Source organism: Siphateles boraxobius, unplaced genomic scaffold (assembly GCF_051911475.1).
Source record: "Siphateles boraxobius isolate OS27281-9 unplaced genomic scaffold, OSU_SipBor_1 46, whole genome shotgun sequence".
Taxonomy (NCBI): Eukaryota; Metazoa; Chordata; class Actinopteri; order Cypriniformes; family Leuciscidae; genus Siphateles; species Siphateles boraxobius.
In genome coordinates, this window is record NW_027509097.1 from 12,114,337 (window position 1) to 12,133,183 (window position 18,847).

Sequence of the window (18,847 nt, forward strand, 5' to 3'; positions counted from 1 at the left end):
GCAGCTTGAGATTACAAACTGGGTATTTGTTACATTATTTTAATTCATTAACGCAAACAAACACACTGGTTTGTATAGTGCAAATAGCTAACTGCACTTTATTCTTCTAGTTAGAGTGCAGCAGTTGGGTTCCAAAAGTAAAATGGCATTAATTTGATCCATAGGGGAAGTGATTTATGATGATTACTTATAAACCTCTAAAGACAGACCTACTGAGCTAAGAGGTTCCTAACTGATGGTATACTTGTAAAAAAAGAAAAAAGTGGCCAAGACCAAAATGGCTATACAGCTTTTAATTGTCTTAACCATAAATTATTGGTCATGAAATTAGCAAATGTGGGGATCCTTTGGTGAGCTGCTTCACACTGAAAAGACATTTACTGCTTTGGAGTACAGGAGAATATTGCAGAATGACTTGCTTCCTACTAATGGAAAGTTATCCAAAGAGGAATGATCAGATGTTATTTTTTAACAGGACAATGCTCCTGCATTGCAAAGATAACCAAGAAGTGGCTTGAGAACAAGTTCATCAGGCTCATGTTTTGTCCTGGGCAGAGTCCAGATTTGAAACCTATAGGGAATATTTGGTCTCACAATAAACTCAAACGAACTGGGAGACATTTTTCAACTACTCATGAACGGTTTGAAGCCTTTAAAATTGAGTGAACAACACTGACTCTTCTTCCTGTAACTGCAAATTGGGGAAGGCTATTCCGTGCTTTATCTACAGTGATTTGTTTAAAATGATTAAAAGACCACTAAATATTTTGCCGGTTTTGCCCTGGCCTTTTTGTTTTTTTGCCCAGGAGTGTATGCATTTGTTAAAGCCACTAGCCTATATTCTTGCAATTTTTTTCAAATTATGTTCAACTGCAAAATTCCAGGTGAAAAACATTATTCATAAGAATTCTCCACCAATCAGAGAATCACAACAAACTAATAGTGACAAAATACCTCTTTAGCACTCCCTACCCTCAAATATTTGTGTGTGTGTGTATATATATATATATATATATATATATATATATATATATATATATATATATATATATATATATATGCATATTTTGCATTAAACAAGCATTGTCAATTGTCAATTTCTCACATTAAAGCTGCAAAGCAGACTTTTACCTTTGTCTTCTAGTCAGATTTTTAAAATACTTTTTTTGCTTCAAGTTTGCAATGTTATGAATCACCTGGTAGCTGTTTGGTTTGGCTGAGAGCTTAACTCTTTAACAAAGACTTTTCAAATATCTCAATGGGAAAATACTTCAAGAACCAAGGCCGCAGAAAATGTAGAACACTGTTGCACTCAACGACAGTTAATGAATCAGAAGTCTCGCACTTTCATAGAAAACAGATTCTGATTTGAAAATAAGGTGGCCAGAGGTTTCCTGAGAGGAGAAAAAAACAAACAAACAAAAAAAAAACAGTAATTTCACTTTCACTGATTGATTCATGGTGTGAATCCTTCATTGCCCTCCTGGAATATAGCGAGATAACATTTTAAACACAAGCAAGTCATTGTGTTAACATCAAACTTTAGCAATCCTTTATTGAGGAGAACAGATCATATTCACTGTTTGCTACTGAAACATCACAACATCATACTGGGGACGTTCATTACATGGGCTTGTCGGGTGGTTAGAAAGAATCAAGAGAGAAATAGAGGAAGGACGTGAGAGAAAGACAATTTGATCACACTCTCCAAAATACAAGGGACAGTAGTTTCCCCCTCCGGTGAAACCCTCTCTTCTCAAGCCAACAGACTTGGAATAAATAAAATACTTTGTTTCAATTCTAATTATTCAACAATAATTGTTGATATACACAATGCAAATGAATGTCCTTGAACACTCACAGCACAAAATATATCTCTTTACCATCTCAAACTGGAAACAGACTCAATCTATTCATCTTAAAATGAAGCTTTCCAGCATACAGTATGGCTACAAATTATGTGTACCAGAAGAGGGGAAAACTGCAAAAATATATATACATACATAAACACACAATCATCTCTTAAAATTCAAATACACACTCATTTTAAAGCTACACACCAGAGCAGGTGAAGTCGATGAATAAAAAACAAAAAAGGGAGGAAGAAAAGAAGGCCTCCAAAGCATGTCTGTCTATGTCAGATGTAAAGAGGGCAGAAAAAAAAACATATGTGAAGTAAATGGAGTAAGAACGTGAACGTATACGATGAAGCTGATCAAACGATAAATGTACATATGAAAGTGGTATGCATGAGCAAGTACAAATGGATGCGTGAAGGTATATGTGTATCAGTGTGAATAAGGGGTACATTCATCCATAGCCAACTGTCCTGTAAGTACACCCTTACAGCATGGTTCACCTTTTACAGGCACGGTTCAAAAACAATCCTACATTAAGGATTACCAAAAAAAAAAAAAAAAAAATTTAAAAATCAGAACCACTCATAATGAATATTCAAGTACCTATCAGCCAGTCTGAGGAGAGAGCGTCCCCTCCCACTCTTTCACTCTGCTGTTAAAGGAGAAAAAATATATATATAGCTATATACACATACATATTTCTGCAGTTTCACTTTAGAAATACTCTACCTTCTCATAGTTTATCTTTCATATAGTTTTTAGTATTTTTTGTTTTTCGTAAGCAAATGTGAGTGCAATCAAACAATACCAATTACGCCATATAATCTGTAATAAAAAGAAAAAAAATTAAAAATGCCGAGTCAAAAATGATAGAGGGGGAAACTATTCTAAATTCAAGAATTTTGTTAGAGAAAACCACAAACCAGAACTCAAGCTGATGGGAGAAAGTCGGTGGGGGATGAAGAGTGCGGAGCAGAAGAAGACGAGTTCAGTTTTCATGTACTGTCTCTGGGGCGACTAAAAGGAAGTCACCGTGAAAAGTTCCTCCAAATAAAGTTCTCTCCAATCGGGGTTTGCCATAATCTCCTGCCGACAAAATGAGTGTACTTTTATTTATTTTTTTACATTTTCGTGTTAAACAGCAAGCACCAAAATGAATGGCACAAGAAGAAATTCGCCTCTGCCCCAAAAAGAGAAAAAGAAAAATCCACAACAGATACATTATATTTCAGTTGCTGCTGTCCAGCTGGTCGGGTAAGAGTCGCAGGGTTAAAGTAGAGGGTGGCAGAGATCATGCCTCCAAAAAAAGCTGCCCATGCGTGGTGTGAAGGGGTTAAAAGTGAGGCTTCTGAACGAGGGTCCCTGTCCCTCTCGGAGCTCGCTGGCCCCGTCCTCCTCCAGCTGAGTTCATTCCTCCAAATTAGCATCAGCAACTTTTGCTCAAGCAGTCTCGTCACTGCTCGTAATCGACACAGATTTCAGGAGGGGGGATGGGGAGGGGAGTAAAAATAAATCTCTCTACCGTATAATGCAGTTTAAAAAAAAAAAATCATCTTGAACATTTTTGTAGTTTTCTCATCTTTAAAAACAAGCGTATGTATTCCCAGACTCGTTGTTTAACATTTCCTATGACGCTCTCCGAATCGAAACCAAAAAAAGTGTGTGAGCAAGGGTTTTCTTGTGTGAACTGAGGACATTCTCATGTGGATTCAGAAGCCGTCGGCTGCTCCGGTTACCAGGGGTCGTCCAGGTCACCTCCGCTCTGAAACAGGGGAGAAAACAAGAAAGGGAAAGAAATGAGCAAACAGAGTAAAATTAAAAGGGTAGAGCACTCGCTAGTGAGAATCGGGGAAATAAAAGGAACAGAATGAAATGTGTGAGGATGTGAAAGACAAGAACAGGAGAGAAAACAAGATTTATTAATGTTTGAATTCCATGTAATGGTACCCACCAAGTAAGTTTTACATACTTCTGATAGAAAATACACTACTGTTCAAAAGTTTAAGGTCAGTAAAAAAAATACATTTTTTTTTAAATGGTTGTATTATTACAAGGATGCATTAAACTGATCAAAAGTGACAGTTAAGACATTTATAATGGTAAAATTAAATGAATCCATTTCAAATGAATGCTGTTCTTTGGAAATTTCTATTAATCAAAAACACCTGGAATTTTTTTTTATCAGTTTCCACAAAAACATTAACCAGTAAATTGAAAGCAAATGTTTCTTCAGCACCAAATCATATTAGAATGATTTCTAAAGGATCATAAAAACTCTATCAATGGAGCTAAAAATTCAGATTTTGCGCCATCAAAGGAACAAATTACATTTTAAAACATTCAAATAGAAAATACATTATAAATTGTAATAATATTTCACAGTATTACTGTTTGCTCAAATAAATGCACCCTTGGTGAGTATAAGAGACTTTCAATACATTAACAAATCTTACAGTCCTCAAACTTTTCAACAGTAAGTGTAGGTGCCTTCTAACCTACAGGTGACTCCAATGTAGGCAGAGGGCGGCAAAAAAAACAAAAAAAACCCACAAACAATAACATAAAAACTGCATAAAACCAAAATAGGTGTAGTAGATTTCATTCATTAAAAAAAAAAACTCAAACATAATACACATAATAATGATAAAGGCTAATGAAAATTTAAAACAATCACAAACAAATGGGTGGAAAAAGACCTGCAAGGCACAGCCAGCATTTTTTTTATGATTTAAAGATGCATTTCCATCTGAAAAGAAAACTTATTTTCCCCAGCATAAAGACTGATTTATGCACATTTGAAGCTCACTTACCTCAAGCCTCAAACTTCCACTGAGCTCATGAGTAAGAACATTAGCCATATAGGAGTACATATGGAAATATCGGAGTATGGATGATAGTTAATAGTGTACAAGTTCTTACAAGAGCCATAAAAAGCATTCATGTTATTGTATCTGCATTCTGTGTCACAGAATGAGAAATTATGACATTTAATAAATGGCAGCCAAGACAGATATCAATAGTTGAATTTGATTTATTTTGTTCAAAGAACTTTCACAGAGTGAAACAAAACAAATATAAACCTTTGACCTGGAAATACTGCTCTATGGACAATTAAGTAAAGCTCTTTGATACTGCTGAGGGGGTATATTAGTAACATGAGTTTAATATAACAATGGCAACATTATGCATGCACTCACTCTAACTGTTAAGAAGATTACACAGTTTGTATTATGCATTAACTTCGAAATCAGCAAAGTAATCAGCTTCAAGTGGCTTGATAAACCAGCCAAAGAAAACGCATCACAAAAGCAGTTTGGAACAGATTTCTTGCGATATGACACACAATCCTCGTGGACAGAATTCAGCTTGCTTTCCAAAATCCTGGGTCATAAGACTAAGATAAGTGCAATAAGAAGCACTGTGCAAATACTGCAGAGTACAGACATTCATGTATGATCATGTAGCAGCGTTGCCTAACTTGTAGATTGCAGTAAGTTAGATTGCACTCCTATAGATAATGCAGTCCACTTGAACAAATGAGTTTTATATTGCAAATGTAAAGTAATTGACTGAATAGAACAGCACAACAGGAGAAATGAGAGTTCGCGAGAACATGTGATTGTGTAAGCTTGTGTAAGCTTCTGTAATCTCATATGGTCCATGCTTATAAAGCCAGTGCATTTCCATTTTGTGCTTTTTCCTCAAGGACACACCTGGATAACTGTGAAAACTCAAAGAGCAGACACAGGACAATCACAGTCAAGAGGTCAGCTCAAGTTATAAACTGATATGGAGAGAGTAGATATACACACAAACACACACACACAACATTAGAGTTCCATTTTAAATGGTAAAAGAATTGCTTTTGAACAGTTAATCATTTTGCAAAATAGTATTTCAAACATTGGATTTATACACACACACACTAAACAAAGAGCACAAACAAAGCTGTACCTGGTGTTTACTACAGTATGTTAATATCCTATAACTATGATCAACCACGAGACAACCCAGGAAAAGGAGTACACATGCATCGCATGGCACGAGAGCAAACAGTTGTGTGTATTCTTGGCACAACCCAGATTGTCCAGTTAAACCATTCCCTCTTACAACTACTTGCATAAGTAAACTCTTTGGGTGTGAAACAGTGATGGTCAAATCATTCAGGTGTGTGTGACAGTTTTCAAATCTCCTTAAAGGGACAGTTCACCCAAAAAAGTCATTATAAACCTGTATAACTTTTTCTTCTGCAGAACACAAAAAATATATATATTTTGAAGAATATTTTTACTCTGTGCAATGAAAGTCAAAGGGATCCAAAAATATGATTTTCATTATGTGGACAAAACAAAACTACTAAACTAGACAAAACTAAAAACCAAGACATTTTCCAAAATATTTTATTTTGTGTTCCATAGAAGAAAGTCATCTGGAATGACACGAGAGTGAGTAAATGACAATTTTCACATTAGGATGAAATATCCCTTCAACCGATTACTCATCCAGGTCTAATTTTAAAAACACTAGGCCAAGTGCAGAGATACGAGAAAGTGCTTACTGCAGACTGTTGGGACAGCTGGGATATGCCAAGGTTAGCCTCACTTGAAGTTGCAGAGCAGGTTTTTAGTGATAAGAATTTTGCGCAAAACTTACTCTGTAAGCGACTTTTACTGTGAGCAATGCTCACTAAACAAACTAAACAAAAAGACCCAAAGTGCCATTTCAAATCCATAAAGACAACCAAAAACCTGCACTGAAACTGCTCTGAGGAGGAACATTGCCGAAAGCAACCTAGCAATCTGGGGAAAAGGGTTTGATAGCAGGGCTGGGTTTAGTGGGTCCTAATCAGGGGTCATGCAGTGGGGGCGTCAGAGAGCTTGTCCAGAGATGGTGATGTGGTGGCTTCGTCCTGTCCTTCCTCAGAGCTGAGGGGTTCAGTGGCCGGGGACGGTGGGGGTGAGCGGGGTTCCTCTTGAGGGTCGGTCCGTGTCGTGGCACCTGACCCGTAGGACAGCCGGTAACTGGAGAGTGCCTGCTCCAGTACGTGGCGGTATTCGCCTCGGTGGCTGAGCCGGAACTGTCGTAGCGCATTCAGCAGTTGGGCGGCAGCAGAGCCGCCTTCTTCCTCCTCACCGCCAACTGCTCCCCCCTGGCTGTCCTGGTGCAAGACGCCAGTGTCAGTGGACAGAGCAGGTTAAGAGACCCCGCTTAGAGCGGGCCACCTGCCCTTGACCTTACACTGCCCTTTCATTTAGAAAGAAGCACGTTTGAGGAGCGACAAAATAAGCTGTAAGTGGTGGCGAATGTGTGTTCGTCTGTGTGTGCGTGCGAGTGTACAAAAGATGCAGGAGCTTGTCAACACGGGTCTTTTCTCACAAGTCTTAGGAGCAATAATCTTGCTGAAGTAGCATTACCAAGATGCGACCACACAAATACAAACGTTTACAGAGTGGCACAGGCACAGACGGACAAACAAAGCCAAGGCCTTCAAAAAAGACTTGCATTTACATCTTAAATGCAGAGGCAGTGCTCTTAAAGATAGTGGTGTTTGGATGTTTAACCTGCCCTATATATAAAGCTATCGCTGAAAACCAGTTACACTTGCCTAAGCAGGACATTTGCTAATCACGGCAGTAAATGTATGTACAAAAGAGGTAGCATCAGCTAGAACTTGATTAAAGTCAAATTATTTGCTGGTGTGTGCATTAAAAGTATTATAAGATGATGAGTAAATGAATGGACTTAAGTCTAAGCAAGAAGACTCAAGGGACCTTTTGTCTTGAATTCTTATAAGAACAAAAAAGTAAGGAAAAAACACTCACCCCATCTTCTTCTCTGTGTGGGTTTAGCCTGTTGTAAACAGCTTCAATTACACTACGTCTAGAAGAGAAGAGAAAAGAGACAGATTAGACGGAACTCTAAAAACCCTAAGGAAGACTCTGACAGGAAAATATTAACAGAAAAAGCTCAAATGTTTAAATTTAGAATAAATCACTATTCTCATATCGTAAAGACATTACGCATTGCAATATTTTTACTCGATTCCTATATTTCATTCACAGCTGTATTCTCACACCAAGAATCAATCTCAAGTTAATTTTCACATTAAAATAATTTGATATACTAGGTTTTATAATTATATAATAGCAGCATTATAAAATATTTTCACATTTAATGTTTAATATAAAATTCTGGATACCAATGTTATGGACAACAATTGATAGATGGTTCAAATTAAAACTATACTATTGCGTCTAAATCAATGAGAAAAACTGTAAAAACGTACTGAATTTAGACATTACAACATTACCATATGGCTAACATATGTTTACAATAAGAAAAATGGGTAATCATTTAGACATCTGCTCGAGATTAAAGTATTAATCTAAATGCAAAATTAAACAAAAGAGAAAAGAAAAACAAAGATCTTGGACCAAAATCATGCATCAATATCGCATCACCAAGTGTCTGCTTATTCCCACCCCTAATACAAAAGTAGGGAAATTACAAAACGGCTCTTCTCAGCAGAAATGGACAAATGTTACTTAATTTTGGATCCGTACTTGCTAGCGAGACCACCTCCTGGTGGCAGGTTGGGGATGCTCTCAGGGCGAAGGTTATGCATGATGTGGCTTAGATCTGGGATGCCTTCCTCCCCTGACTTCTCCATGATTTCTGCAGAGAAAGACAATTACATTGCAAATGTGGGATAATGGAAGAGTGTGATAAGGGAAGCCTGGTGTATTTTTTCCACCATGACTACAGCTGTGAAAACGGTGTAGGCATTGGATAAGCCATCCCACTTATAGACCGATTGTGTAAAAAAAAAAAGAAAAAAAAATTCCAGCTGGAGAAAGAACGCCAAACAAGTTTCATCACAGCTGTCCTGACTACATCTCTAGTGGAAAATACAAGAATTCTTTCAGAACTAATATATTCCCCATCCAGAAAAGTTCCTACGAGCCTCCACACTGTTCAGAACATTCCAGGATGTTGACAGAGAAGAAACAGAGGGAGAAGAGGAGGACTGCAATCTAAACAGAACTTACACAGAGAGCATTTTAAAACCACATGGTTGACACTAAGGTCTTGGCATTAGGTCTTTTTGAATTAAAAGATGGCCATTTCCACAACGCTCGATGGACAATGCAGAAAACTGGCTGACTAATGCCACCAGGTGCCACCTCTTACCTTCCACACGAGCCTCCAGGAACTTATCCAACTCGGCCTCTCTCTTGACAGCCTCCTCTGATACCTTCGGTGCATTGGGGAAACATACTAGAACAACACTCATGTTGTCTCGGCTTCCCTGGTTAGAGAGAGAAAAAAAAAAAAGAGATGGTAGGTTAAAGAAAAGGCAGTTCACTGGACAAAAGTCCAATCTGTCGAGCAAGTGTTTATTACACCACAAGCTTCTATTGTAAACCACTATTAATCTAGACCGCTTCCAATTTTGCCAATGTTTACCCCAGATGAAAATTTGTGACATTTATTCATACTTCGACACTAAGCAGACCATCGTAGAGATGGTGGGGGGGGGGGGGGTTGTTTCCAATGTGAGCCATACATCATAAAAAGGTATGAAGAAGGTTACAGACTAATACGGAAAGCCCTGACATCAACTTGAGCAAATCCATGCCAGATCCAGAGCTGTGACCTCATTTACAAGGTCCCTGGCTCTGTCTGATCATCTGGAAAGCTGGTGTCAACACAGGCCGAGGGGCACAAGTATTTTTTGAAAAGGGTATTTGGGGTTTTGGTATTTGGATTCTTGAATGCCATGAGACAAATAAATTAAAAAATGATACGCTTAAGAATGGAAAAGGGGAGTAAGGATTGTTTTTATAAAATCATGAGTTACACACAGCTGGTTTGTCTAATGAGACTAGAAGGACTAGTCATTATGTAAAGACTCAATGATGACAACTTCATAAAGCTGTACAACTAATGAAAAACAGAAAAAACAGACTAAAAAGGTACAAAATTAGGGTTTAAAAAAATGGCATTTACTCTACACAAGTTACTTGACACAAAGCAAACTCAGCGCCGCAAACCATGATGAAATTCAAGGACAGCTTCTCCCCCAGAGCCATAACCATTATGAACTCTAATATGCACTGATCCCTCTCTGCTACATAAATACATACATGCATACAGTCTCAGGGTGTTATTTTTTCAATTTTCACCTTGCAACGAAAAGGTTTAGTGCAATATATTATTAGTGCAATATTTAAGTTTGACTACAAACTGTTTATTTTTGTAATAGGCCTATACGTTTAATATTTGTCATATGTAATATTGTTTATGTTGGTTGTATAATTTTTCTGGCACCAAGGGAAGCACTTACTAATTTCTTCGTACAAGAGTATAATGACAATAAAGGCTTTCTATTCTATTCTATTCTATGTCCAATTTGTAAACAAATGACTGACTGTCAACAGCTTTTTAAGCCAGTCAAAAAAATTCAAGTAACAGCTTTGAACTTGCTTGCAAGTTGGCAGTTTGAATAACAGCGCAAACCATGATGTCCGGTTAGAGAGAAAAAAACGACTTGTCTGAACAGTTAAATGCAAACGCAAAATAGTCAGTGCATTATTCAGAGCCAAACTGACCAATTAGATATTAAATTAACGTTACCATGAGACTTTACAAATAATGTATTCACTGACTGGCTGGTCATATGACAATGTGTAATTAAAAACATCCACAAAATTGTTTTGCTGTAAAAATGAATTGGTATTTATTAATTAATGAACACCTACTCATTGATTACCCTGCTTATACCATGGCCACCTTGCCAGCAGTGACAAACAGAGCTTGTGTAAATTACCTGCACCTGTGCAATGTTTCTCTACTAACAATGAAGCTGTGAGTTTATTTACTTCAAAAACAGCAACGTTACCACCTCGTTGCTGAAACAATATTATTTAGCAATTCAGTAGTGAAGTTACTTTAGTCACGGGACAGTATTGACAAACAAGTATTTGTGGTCCTAAATGTTTGTGTGTGTGCGCAGTGCGATCTCCCATCTCTGTGTGCGAGAGCAATTAAGGTTAACGCCCACTTACCAGCCAAAAAATAACAAAAAAACAAGCATTCAGATCATGGTATAAAATTAAATAAAAAATAAATAAAAAAAGTAGTATTTTTATTGTACGTTTAAATTGAAACATGGTGTTATATTCTTCTAAAACAGTCAAATTTTTATGGCACTAATCATCACTAGAGACATCTGTTGTGATCTCCTCACCTTATGTAAACAGGTGTCCACCACTGAGTTGCAGATCTTCTCCAAATCATCCCACACCTCCAGCCGAGAGCGTACAAAATCACACAGCTCCTCATTAGTCATCACATCCCAGATACCATCACAGGCGAGCACCACAAATTCATCCTCTTCTGAAACGCGTGTGATTTCGAACACCTCCGGTTCCGGAGATACCAGCTGCTCAGTGGGGCCCTTTCCATCCACACACTTGTAGTCATAGTCCCCCAGTGCGCGCGACACTGCCAGAGAACCATTCACCCTTTGGATCATCACAGAACCTCCTGCGTTCTGAATGCGCTCTTTCTCACGTGGATTGCACGGCTTGTGGTCTTGTGTGGAGAACCGGACCTGTCCGGCACGGCTTAGCACGGCACGCGAGTCTCCGCAGTTGATGAAATAAAGGTGCTCAGGGGACACCAGCACACCAACTGCCGTGGAGCCACTACGGTCCATGCCGTTACGTAGATCCGAGAAGTTGCGCATATACTCGTCGATCTTCAGGAAGCCAGAACGAATGCCGACTTTAACACCCTCCACGGAGTCGGGGCCAGAGCGGAAGTCCTCGCTGCTGGTTATGATGTGCTCCAGCAGGTGTTTGGAGCAATAGTTGGCCACGCGGGAGCCAGCGTGACCGTCGTACACCGCGAAGAAGGACCAGTCATCCAGGCCGTGAGGCAGACCCACTGCGGCCGTGTGTGCATCCTCCATCTCTACCCGCCAGCCCTGCATGCTACTCAGGCCAAAGAGCAGACCGTTGCCCGCCCCATGAGCATTGTGTTTCTCGGTCTTCGGTTTGTCCAAGAAGGCCCCCATGGCTCAGGACACCGTCTGCAAGAGAAAGAGTGAGTGATGAACTTTTAAGTTCCTTTACATGTCAAAAAGCATTTTATTATGCTTAAGTATTACAACAACAAAGAGTGGTTAAAGGCATAGTTTACCATGGTCATTTATTTACCCTCATGTCATTCCATTAAAACTTTGGTTAATCTTCAAAAAATTAATTGCGATATTTTAAAAGAAACCTGGTTTCTTAAAAAAAAAAAATCTCTTAATTTGTGTTTTAAAAATGACGTAAGATGAGGAGTAAATAATGATAGAATTTTCATTTTTGGATGAACTAACCCTTAAACAACATCATGCCATGTTATACTAAACATGTTAATGCCAATTTAATCCACAAACACAGGTTGGGCTTTTTTAGGACATCAGCCAAACAAACACTTGAGCACACCAGCAAAGCCGTTGCACTGACGACAATGTTCTTAGGTATTACACAGTAATCAATCCTCTTTTGTTCATAAAACATTGCATGTAAAAACGTATGAGACTGAAGGCTATGAAAGTGACAACTGCCTACGGAGTTACTGACAGATCTTGATGTGATCTAAAGGCTATTGCAACAGCAGATATGAAGATAATAACAAACTGCCAAAAGCTCATCAAAAGAAAATATATATTTCAAAAAAGCCTCAGCAATTATGTTAATCAAGAACAATTAAATACAATGAGCATACAAGCATATATGACTAAATATCCTAAGTCAATTCCCTGAGTAGGCAGAAAAATAAATAACATAACATTAAATAGTGTACATTTAAAACATTTAGCATAACGTTCAATGACAAATTCTTTGCGGAATTGACTTATCACTGGTTAACTAGACCCATATCATCATAACCCACCATGAAAGGCACTATGCAATGTAAAATGTGCAGATGTGTTCAAATGGAGAAAAGTTGGGGTGAGAAAGATTTATTTTAAGTCTTCTCCTCACCAATGCTGCATTGATGTAATAAAATACAATAAAACTGTATTATTGTGAAAATACTACAAAATGTAAGAGTGTTTGTAAGATAGTTGCGAGCATGACTGTAGGATTTCAGTGAAATAGCATTAGGCTTGGGCGGTATCCAAATTTTGATACCGTCAAACCGCCTCCCTATTTTACCGGGGTATACGGTATTACCGTGACTAATTAAAAATTATGACATAAGGCTCAGACAGCGTCACCAAACTGTTGGCTTGTGTCTACACCGTTCAGAAACTGAATACCAGATCGGGCATAAAAAACACAACAAAAAAAATCAAGGCCAACCCGTGCACGTTGTGTCTGATCCCTGTTGACGGCATTAAATATAATATGAGCCGTAGCCCTATTTAGACTCGACTATTTTTAATACGTGGGCCGTTATAATATGGTGGCGCCAAATAATTGTTTAACCCAGATGCTGGGTGGTAGATATAAATACTATTTTTAAATGAGCAAAAATGGGACAATTAATAATATTTAATTATTTTAATTATGACAATTGTATTCATTTTATTAATTCATTTAAATTAAATTAACAAGCAACAAGCAACAAGTGCATTTGTAAATCCGGTGACACGCGTCCATTGATTTTTATTAATACAACTTTTCTGTCAGTGCTGCAAAGATTAAACTGACGATCGCCATCACATAGTGAACGCGCATATATAGAGAGAAATGCAAATCATGGATTACATAATCAGAAGGTATAGGCTAGCCTTTTTCTTTTCCTTTTGAATTGTTTCGTTTAAAGAAATTGACGATTGATATCTCCGCAGTGAACGCGCCTATAGAGAGAAATGCACATCCTGGATTAATCCGAGAGTATGCTGCCTATATTTCTTTTCCTTTTGAATTGTTTTGTTTAAAGACATTGATGAATCGCCATCTCCATAGTGAACGATAGAGAGAAATGCACATCATGGATTACATAATCAGAGAGTAGGCTAGCCCATTTCTTTTCGTTTGGAATAGTTTCGTTTAATTTGATGATCGCCATTTCCGTATAGAACGCGCATAGAGAGAAATGCACATCATGGATTAAATAATCAGCGAGTGGCCTCTTTCTTTTCGTTTTGAATTGTTTCGTTTAATGAAATTTCAAGCTTTATTTAGATATCTGTCATGTCTGTGAGACATACACTGAGTTTCAGTTAATTTATAATGAGATTTCAATGCAAGTGACCGCGGCGCGCCAGCGCATGATCAAGTCATGATTATGTTGTCTGATATATTTGATTCTTATTTATTATCGGTTGATAAAAAAAAAAAATTAGGATACAATTTATACAAAACGAAATTCACTTTAAAGAAAGGCCTTTTACAAAATGAAACTTAATTAATTGGTCAATGTCTGACTCCCGATGCATCCCATCTTACTAGTGCTCTTCAGTTTTCATTATCAACGTAAAAAAAATAACATTATAATATTTTAACAAATGTAAACTAATGCGCTTATTTAATGAACTCGGGGCAAAATGCATGCTCGCAGCAGTGAGTGGGTGGTTGTTTCGGAGATGCGACATTAGGTTAGAGGTGTTTCCATCTCTCGCAGTCACCTTTTTTATTACAACATTTACAAATTGCCTCGTCAGTATTTACCGCCTCTCCCTTCTCTCTCTCTCTCTTTCTCCTCCACACTGTCACTTGATGACAACTACATAAGCATTTTTAGGCATTGAATAAATTATATTTATTTATTATATATAAGTGCCGGTAATGACGGTATTGAAACTGATACCGTTGCTATTTTAAGACCCCGCGGTATACGATATTACCGAAATACCGCCCAACCCTAAATAGCATGAAAGAAAGTTTCCTGTAAAAAGCTGGATCTAAACCCTCACAGTAGTATAAGAGAAGCAGTGTCTAAATGAAAGCATAAGGATGTCAAAAAAAGGCTTCTGGACACATAATCTACACAGACAGATGGGGTGTGTCCGGACGGTAACTCAAGCTCCTGCATCACATTTCATCTTGAGTTTCATCTCTACCATGAACCATGCTTGGAAAAAACAAAACAAAAAACAAACTGGCTTTGGCTATCTTAACCTCATCCTCAAGACAAGCAAGCACACAGACATCAAAATCATTTGTGTACTGCACAAACGCCACATTCATGCAAAACACACTTTAAAGGAGCTTAGCAGAACTTACAAGACCAGAGAAAAAAAGTATTATTGATTACAAACTACCAAGACAGAAGGCAAAATATATTTTTCATAAGTCTGATTCCCCATCTGAATGCAGGATTAGAAAGTGTGGAAAAGCTTTAAGCCGCTTTGGCCAAACCCCAACCGTAAGACCATTACATGACTCCAGGAATAGCCACTGAAATGTATTACAAGCCCAAATAAGCCATTAGACAAATGGAACGAGAGCTGCCTCGTAAGCTATGCAATCACAACTTGGGACCTTGACCTAGCAAACCCAAAAAAGCCAGTAGGCTACTAACTAGAAACAAGTCAAGGTTTGCCTTGATAGATAGATATTACAACCAGGGTCATGGGACAGGTCAAATTACAGTTTCTCTCATTCTCTTGAAGCGTCCCTCTTCACAGGTCTGTTTATCCATCGGGAGAAAGAGAACTGGCAGTGGTCAGCAGGGCCGGGATCCAGTGAAAGTTCCAGCATTCAGAGGATCATGGGCTCGTCCAAACCTGACCATCAAGGACTAAACTAGACTTACCCAGAAGGGTGGTGCCCAGGGCCAGATATTTGCTCACTACTCCACACATGACAGGCATGGAAGGCATGTGACCAAAAAAGGTGGTTGGGAGCTCGAGTGTGTGTTTGTGTGTGTGTGGTTGGATGAGGGCACAGGTTGTTGTGCAGTGTCATGGCTCGGCTGGCCAGGCCGTCGGTTTGGCAGGTCCTCCTCTCTGAGCATGGCTCTATTAATATCCTTTCAAACTCAGATTGGGTTACTTGCTTCTGAAAGTGGGCAGGGGCAAAGTGGTGCATCTTTATGGGTGTTATTCATGGGGGGCTTCTTCCCAACATTCATGTTCAGACGTCATTGTCAGATCCTCTTTATTCTGAGGCCTTGAGGCTGGGATGATCTCTGTCAGCAGTTAACCCTCTGAGGTCGGCCGCTTTTTTTTCTTATCAGTGTAAAAGAAACTCAAAATACTCTGTTGATTTTTATCTTACATATTAAGTGTTGTACATCATTAGATCCTGATAAGTGTCTATTGTTTTTGTGGATACTCACAATAAAAATAAAGATTTGTGCTTGTCGCCAAATAAAGAAAAAAAAACATGATGCGCGTTCTGCCTTCTCTCTGTCAGTTAAGTCCATTCTGAAACGCATCCGAAAATTAACTGTAATTCCGCGAATACTTGTCATACAGGCACGAGTGTTTTTCCATAATGAAGCTTGAACTCTCTTCTTTAAAAAAAATTAATTTATATAAAAAAACAAATATTCTCAGTTTATGTAATCTGTATGAAAAGAGAGAGATGTAAGTCTTTATTGAATAGTGTCTGACTGTAAACCGCAAAAAAGACTATTTAAATATGAATTGCGTGTCTGTGTGTAGGCTAAATGATGAATGAACGGCACAGGCGCGCACGCGCTTTGTTTACTACAGTTATACAGCGCGTGTCTGTGCCGTTCATTCACTCTCGCACCTACATTAGTAAACGTTTTGTTTACATGAACACATCCAAACTATATTGTTATAGCCTACTAAGATGAGTAAAAATAGACTGAAATATGTTGAAATAAAATGTCTGTATAAGCAACAAACTGCAAATTCACATGTATGTGCTAATATATCATACACAATATGTTACAAATATTGTAACAGACTAAATATGAATGTTAGGCAAGATTTTGTGATTAGTTTTGGATAGATTATAAAGTTTTGACTGTAAAAAACGACTACTGTCACATTAAATAGGTACGCTTTTGTTCACCAATTTCTGCTCATAGTTAAATATACTATAGTATGATGTTTTGTCAAAAATAAAGTAGGTATATTGAATTATCAACTAAGATGTTATTATAGTGTTTGTTCCAATTTTCAAACTAATGAATCCTTACCCTTTTTAATACGCATGATAAAATGTATACGTTCTACAAAGAAATACACTTGAAATATTGTTAAAATTGTAATTGTTGTTGTATTTGTAACCTATTTGTAATTGGTTACAATTTCTAATTGTAAAATATGTTTATATATGATTTCTTTTGTCCTTGCATTCTTTTGGACCCTGTGAGACAGCTGTGTGAAAGGGCTAATTAATATGCAGCTCATTATGAATGTGGCACATTATCTGGGCTTTGTCTTATCAGGTCTGAACACGCCTCCATGCATATTGCCTTTCCAAACAAAAGGTGTCTTATAAAATTTAAATCAATGTATTTTTTTGTGTAAATGATTAGGCAGGATGATTTTCAGATCATTTTGAAGCAAAAATTCTAGGCAACAACACTCATTAGTCAAAAGTCTTGTGGACACAAATTTAGTATGTGTTTTGTGGCCTTATTTCAGACACTTTAAGTTTTAGTTTTTTCAATAACCACGCATAAACATTATTCTCTAAAAAATACAAACATGTTGCTCACATATTACGGTAGCCCCGTTTGCGCTATATAGAGTGAATTTACACCTTTGCCATTAACATGTTTATAAATAACTGAAAAAAGCACAAATGTCAGAGTATGTCAGAACACCTCCAGGACCCCAAAAACCCCTTAGACCTCAGAGGGTTAAAGGGCTGATCCATCATGCAGTGCTCGCTTTGATCAAACCCTGCCATTAGCATGGCAGATACACTCAAGAGGAAGCTTTGTTAATGCTCAGGCTTCAAAACAAGAGCACAAGACCAGGTGCAGTAAACGCATGAATGTATCAGATCAAACGTTAATAAACAGCCAAAACAGCAGGAAATGAGGGGGGTTTGGAAAGGTGGCTGGATGTGGACCTGAGGAAGGGATGGTTGAAACTGGACAGTTTACCATTATCTCCACACCACACACTAAAGGCAAGATTAAACATGAATGTCTGGCACAACTAAATGAAAGAAATTATTTTCAGTTTACAGCCAATGTTATGTATACACATTAGGGATGCTCCGATCGATCGGCCGGAGATCGGTATCGGCCGATAATCACATTTTATGACTCGATCGGTACTCACTAAACTTGGCTGATCTCACAAACCGATCACAATTTGATTACGTCAAAACGTGAGAAGGTACATGATGCGTGGGGACTTAAATGATTTGGCAGTCATGTCATCGCCGGTGTGGAATTACTATGATGTGTCGAGTAGAGCCCGACCATCGGCGAGCCGATATTATCGGCCGATATTAGGCATTTTATATCTATCGGTATCGGAATTTATAATGGCCGATAAATGAATATAAAAAAAATGCGGCGTACGGTGATTCATGTAAGGCTGGCGCTGCCAATATAGCAAGGAGACATTTTAATTGTTTATTAATAACAAGTGTTTTCAGTCATTGTGGGCTGTAAAGATGGAGTTGAGGATGCAGACTCGCGATCTTTGAACGCGCCAGAGAGAAATGTACATTTCAGAAGGATTAGGCCTACATAAGCAGAGAGCAGTTTGTCTTTCGTTTTGATTTGTTCTGTTTAAAAGTAGACATTTCAATAGATATATTTCTCGGGTCTATACGCTGAGTTTCGGTTCATTTATGAGACGAGTTGCAGTTCACTCGCCGGCGCCTCCGACCGATATATCGGCGAGCCGATATTATCGGCCGATATTAGGCATTTTCATAACTATCGGTATCGCCATTTATAATGGCCGATAAATTAATATACAAAAAATGCGGCGTGCAGTGATTCATGTACGGGTGGCGCTGCCAATAAAGCACCTAAAAGCTGTCACAATGAACTGGCAAAAGCAATGATATGAATACATCAAATATAGCAAGGAG

The 18,847-nt window shown here is 38.1% G+C and overlaps 1 protein-coding gene across 2 annotated transcripts in view; it reads right to left on the reverse strand.

Moving 5' to 3' along the window:
• Nucleotides 1–1,529: 1,529 nt before the first annotated feature.
• ppm1bb (protein phosphatase, Mg2+/Mn2+ dependent, 1Bb) overlaps nt 1,530–18,847 on the reverse strand; it is a 60,659-nt gene continuing 43,341 nt past the window's right edge. Inside the window, exons 2-6 of one of the 2 annotated variants that reach the window (XM_077200838.1) lie at nt 11,110–11,955; nt 9,051–9,168; nt 8,423–8,534; nt 7,682–7,739; nt 1,530–3,621 (exon numbers count right to left, since the gene is read on the reverse strand). In XM_077200838.1, coding sequence (XP_077056953.1) covers nt 3,592–3,621; nt 7,682–7,739; nt 8,423–8,534; nt 9,051–9,168; nt 11,110–11,940 — 1,149 coding nt within the window. In that variant the 5' untranslated portion in view covers nt 11,941–11,955 and the 3' untranslated portion in view covers nt 1,530–3,591. Of the gene's footprint in view, nt 3,622–4,874; nt 7,018–7,681; nt 7,740–8,422; nt 8,535–9,050; nt 9,169–11,109; nt 11,956–18,847 lie in introns of those variants that run through there. The other variant, XM_077200837.1, reaches the window with a different exon arrangement.